Source organism: Solanum pennellii, chromosome 4, assembly GCF_001406875.1.
Source record: "Solanum pennellii chromosome 4, SPENNV200".
Taxonomy (NCBI): domain Eukaryota; kingdom Viridiplantae; phylum Streptophyta; class Magnoliopsida; order Solanales; family Solanaceae; genus Solanum; species Solanum pennellii.
In genome coordinates, this window is record NC_028640.1 from 25,913,016 (window position 1) to 25,915,460 (window position 2,445).

Genomic DNA, 2,445 nt, shown 5'->3' on the forward strand with positions numbered 1-2,445 from the left:
ATTGATATTTCAATATTCTTAGTCAAGATTGAAAGTATACACTAGATTTTTAGTTATGTACACCCACAACAAAAACTATATATACATATTTTTTTTACTTTCTTAATCAAGGAAATGAGTAAGAAAATAAATTTGTTATAATTCTATGACCATCTTTTGCGGGTACCACTAAGATTAGAATCACACTAAGTTTTTTCCTAATAAGAAAAGTTTGACTCAAGAAATTGGCCAGAATAAGACTAGAGCCATAAACTGCATATATTTCAATAATAACATCTAATATTTTTATTTAATACACTTTCATTTCTTTTTTTTCCAAAATTGTTATTTACAACTAGGAATTTTCTAATTCAAACTATTAAAATTTTTACAGTCTATTTTTTCCAATAAATTTGAGTCAATCCAAGGCCATTTTTTCCTATAAATTGGAATCAATCCAAGGACAACAATAGCAAATTAAATTTTGAACAAACACATTTATCCTCCTCTTTAGCCATGCCTAGAAATAAAGTAATATTATCTTTGATTGAAAATGAATCTGATAGAAAAGTTTCATACAAGAAAAGAGAAAAAGGGTTCTTGAAAAAAGCTCATGAACTGAGCACTCTTTGCGATGTTGAAATTGCTGTTGTTATTGATAGTCCTTACAACAATGAACCTACGATATTTCCAAATTATAGTGCTGCAATCAACACCTTTATAAAGTTTAAAGAGTTGCCAACGTTGGAAAAATCAAAAGATATGGTGACAAGAGAAGAGTTCACCAAAAAACGAATCGAGAAGATCGAGAAAAAACTACTAAAGGTAAGGAAGCAAAATAGGCTCAAGGAAATTACAAATGACATGTATGAAGTTACAAAAGGAAAAGATGTTTCCCCTAACATGGATCCTTACTACTTCAATGATCTGAGTTATGTGATCAAGAAAAACATAATGCAGATACGTAAAGCAATGAATGGTGAAGAAGTTTGTACAATAAATGTCCCTCAACCCATTGTTGAATCAATAATAATTGGTGGGACCAACTCTGGGGGGACAAAGGCTACACTATTGGCCCCTGCTAGTTCTTTACTACCGATGAATCCTCTAGAGTCTCCATCGATGGTTCATGGTGGAATCAACTTTGACAAGACGAAGACTCCTCCATTTGTACCTAATGTGGCTCCAACAACAGTTCCTTTATCTGCTTCTCCCAAAGTAACCCAACAAATGCTTCATCTAGCAGATCCTTCGAGGACTCCCATTAAGATGGTTCCTCTTATGAACACTTCGCAGATTAATCCTTCCCCTTTATTTTCTTCATACATATTTCCTTCAATTGTTCCAAACTTAGTTTCTACAATACCTCAACAAGCGGCTAGAGGAAATCCTGGAATGGACGTCTCAATGACTTCAACAATAATGTCTTCACTTATGCCTTCACCAATGATAGCTCCTCCACTATGTACTTCACTAACACCGCAAATGGATCCTTCAGCTGATCTCTCCCCAATGGGTTCATCCATGCCAATTAATAACCACCAAAACTATACAACTAACAGTCCACAGAGTCCTCAATTATCTGAGTTACTAAATTGGAATAACGATGATGTAGTGACTTTATTAGAGGATCCATCATTACACAACATTAATTCTCAAGATCCGAATCATACCAACAATACCTAAAGACTTTAGGACCAGTATCTATCTCTTTTAAGTAGTATTATTTTATATGTACTGGCTGTTCGCGTGGATTATTTGTGTTTTTACATGTTTTCATGTTTAAGTTCTGCCATAGTACTCTCTACATCTCTTTTATTTATCCTTATTTTATGTGTCCGTCTTTTCTGCTTTTTTCAAAGTTTGTCATTTCACTAATTTAATATATGGTCTATTTATAAATATAATCGATACTCACTTATATATTTGCACTTTTATTATTATTTTTTAAATGTTGTTATTAGTATGGTTTCCACATATGACCTCTTACACTTCAAAATTCTTAAAAATCAATTTACATATTGATCAAATTTTCATTCTAAAACCTTTCATTGTGAATTAATATCACATCTTAGATTGAAAATGAACTTAAAAGTTAATGAAAATTATCAAGAAAACCTATTTAATATTTATATTAAAAAAGATTATATCAATTTATATTACTCTATGTATCATAATATTGAATTCAAACTCATTTATGTTTGTAAAAATTAGTCAATACAGATTTAACTTTAATAAACTCTGTGAACATTATTGGGATATTGGTAAAGCCAAAAGACATGATTAGGATTTCATAATGGACGTCTTCATGAGTCATAAAAGCAGTCTTTGGGATGTCTACCACCATCATCGTCTTATAGTGCTAGTTGAATCTCAAATCTATTTTGAAGAACATTGTTGCACTCTGAAGCTAATCAAAGAAATAATTAATACACATCATCAGGTACCTATTCTGATGTTCATCTT

General features: G+C 31.5%; 1 protein-coding gene across 1 annotated transcript; it reads left to right on the forward strand.

Moving 5' to 3' along the window:
• Positions 1–495: 495 nt before the first annotated feature.
• LOC114076871 (agamous-like MADS-box protein AGL80) lies at positions 496–1,665 on the forward strand. Its single transcript, XM_027916567.1, has 2 exons — positions 496–958; positions 1,478–1,665. Exons 1-2 carry the CDS (start codon positions 496–498, stop codon positions 1,663–1,665), a joined length of 651 nt encoding a protein of 216 aa, XP_027772368.1.
• The last annotated feature ends 780 nt before the right edge of the window (positions 1,666–2,445 follow it).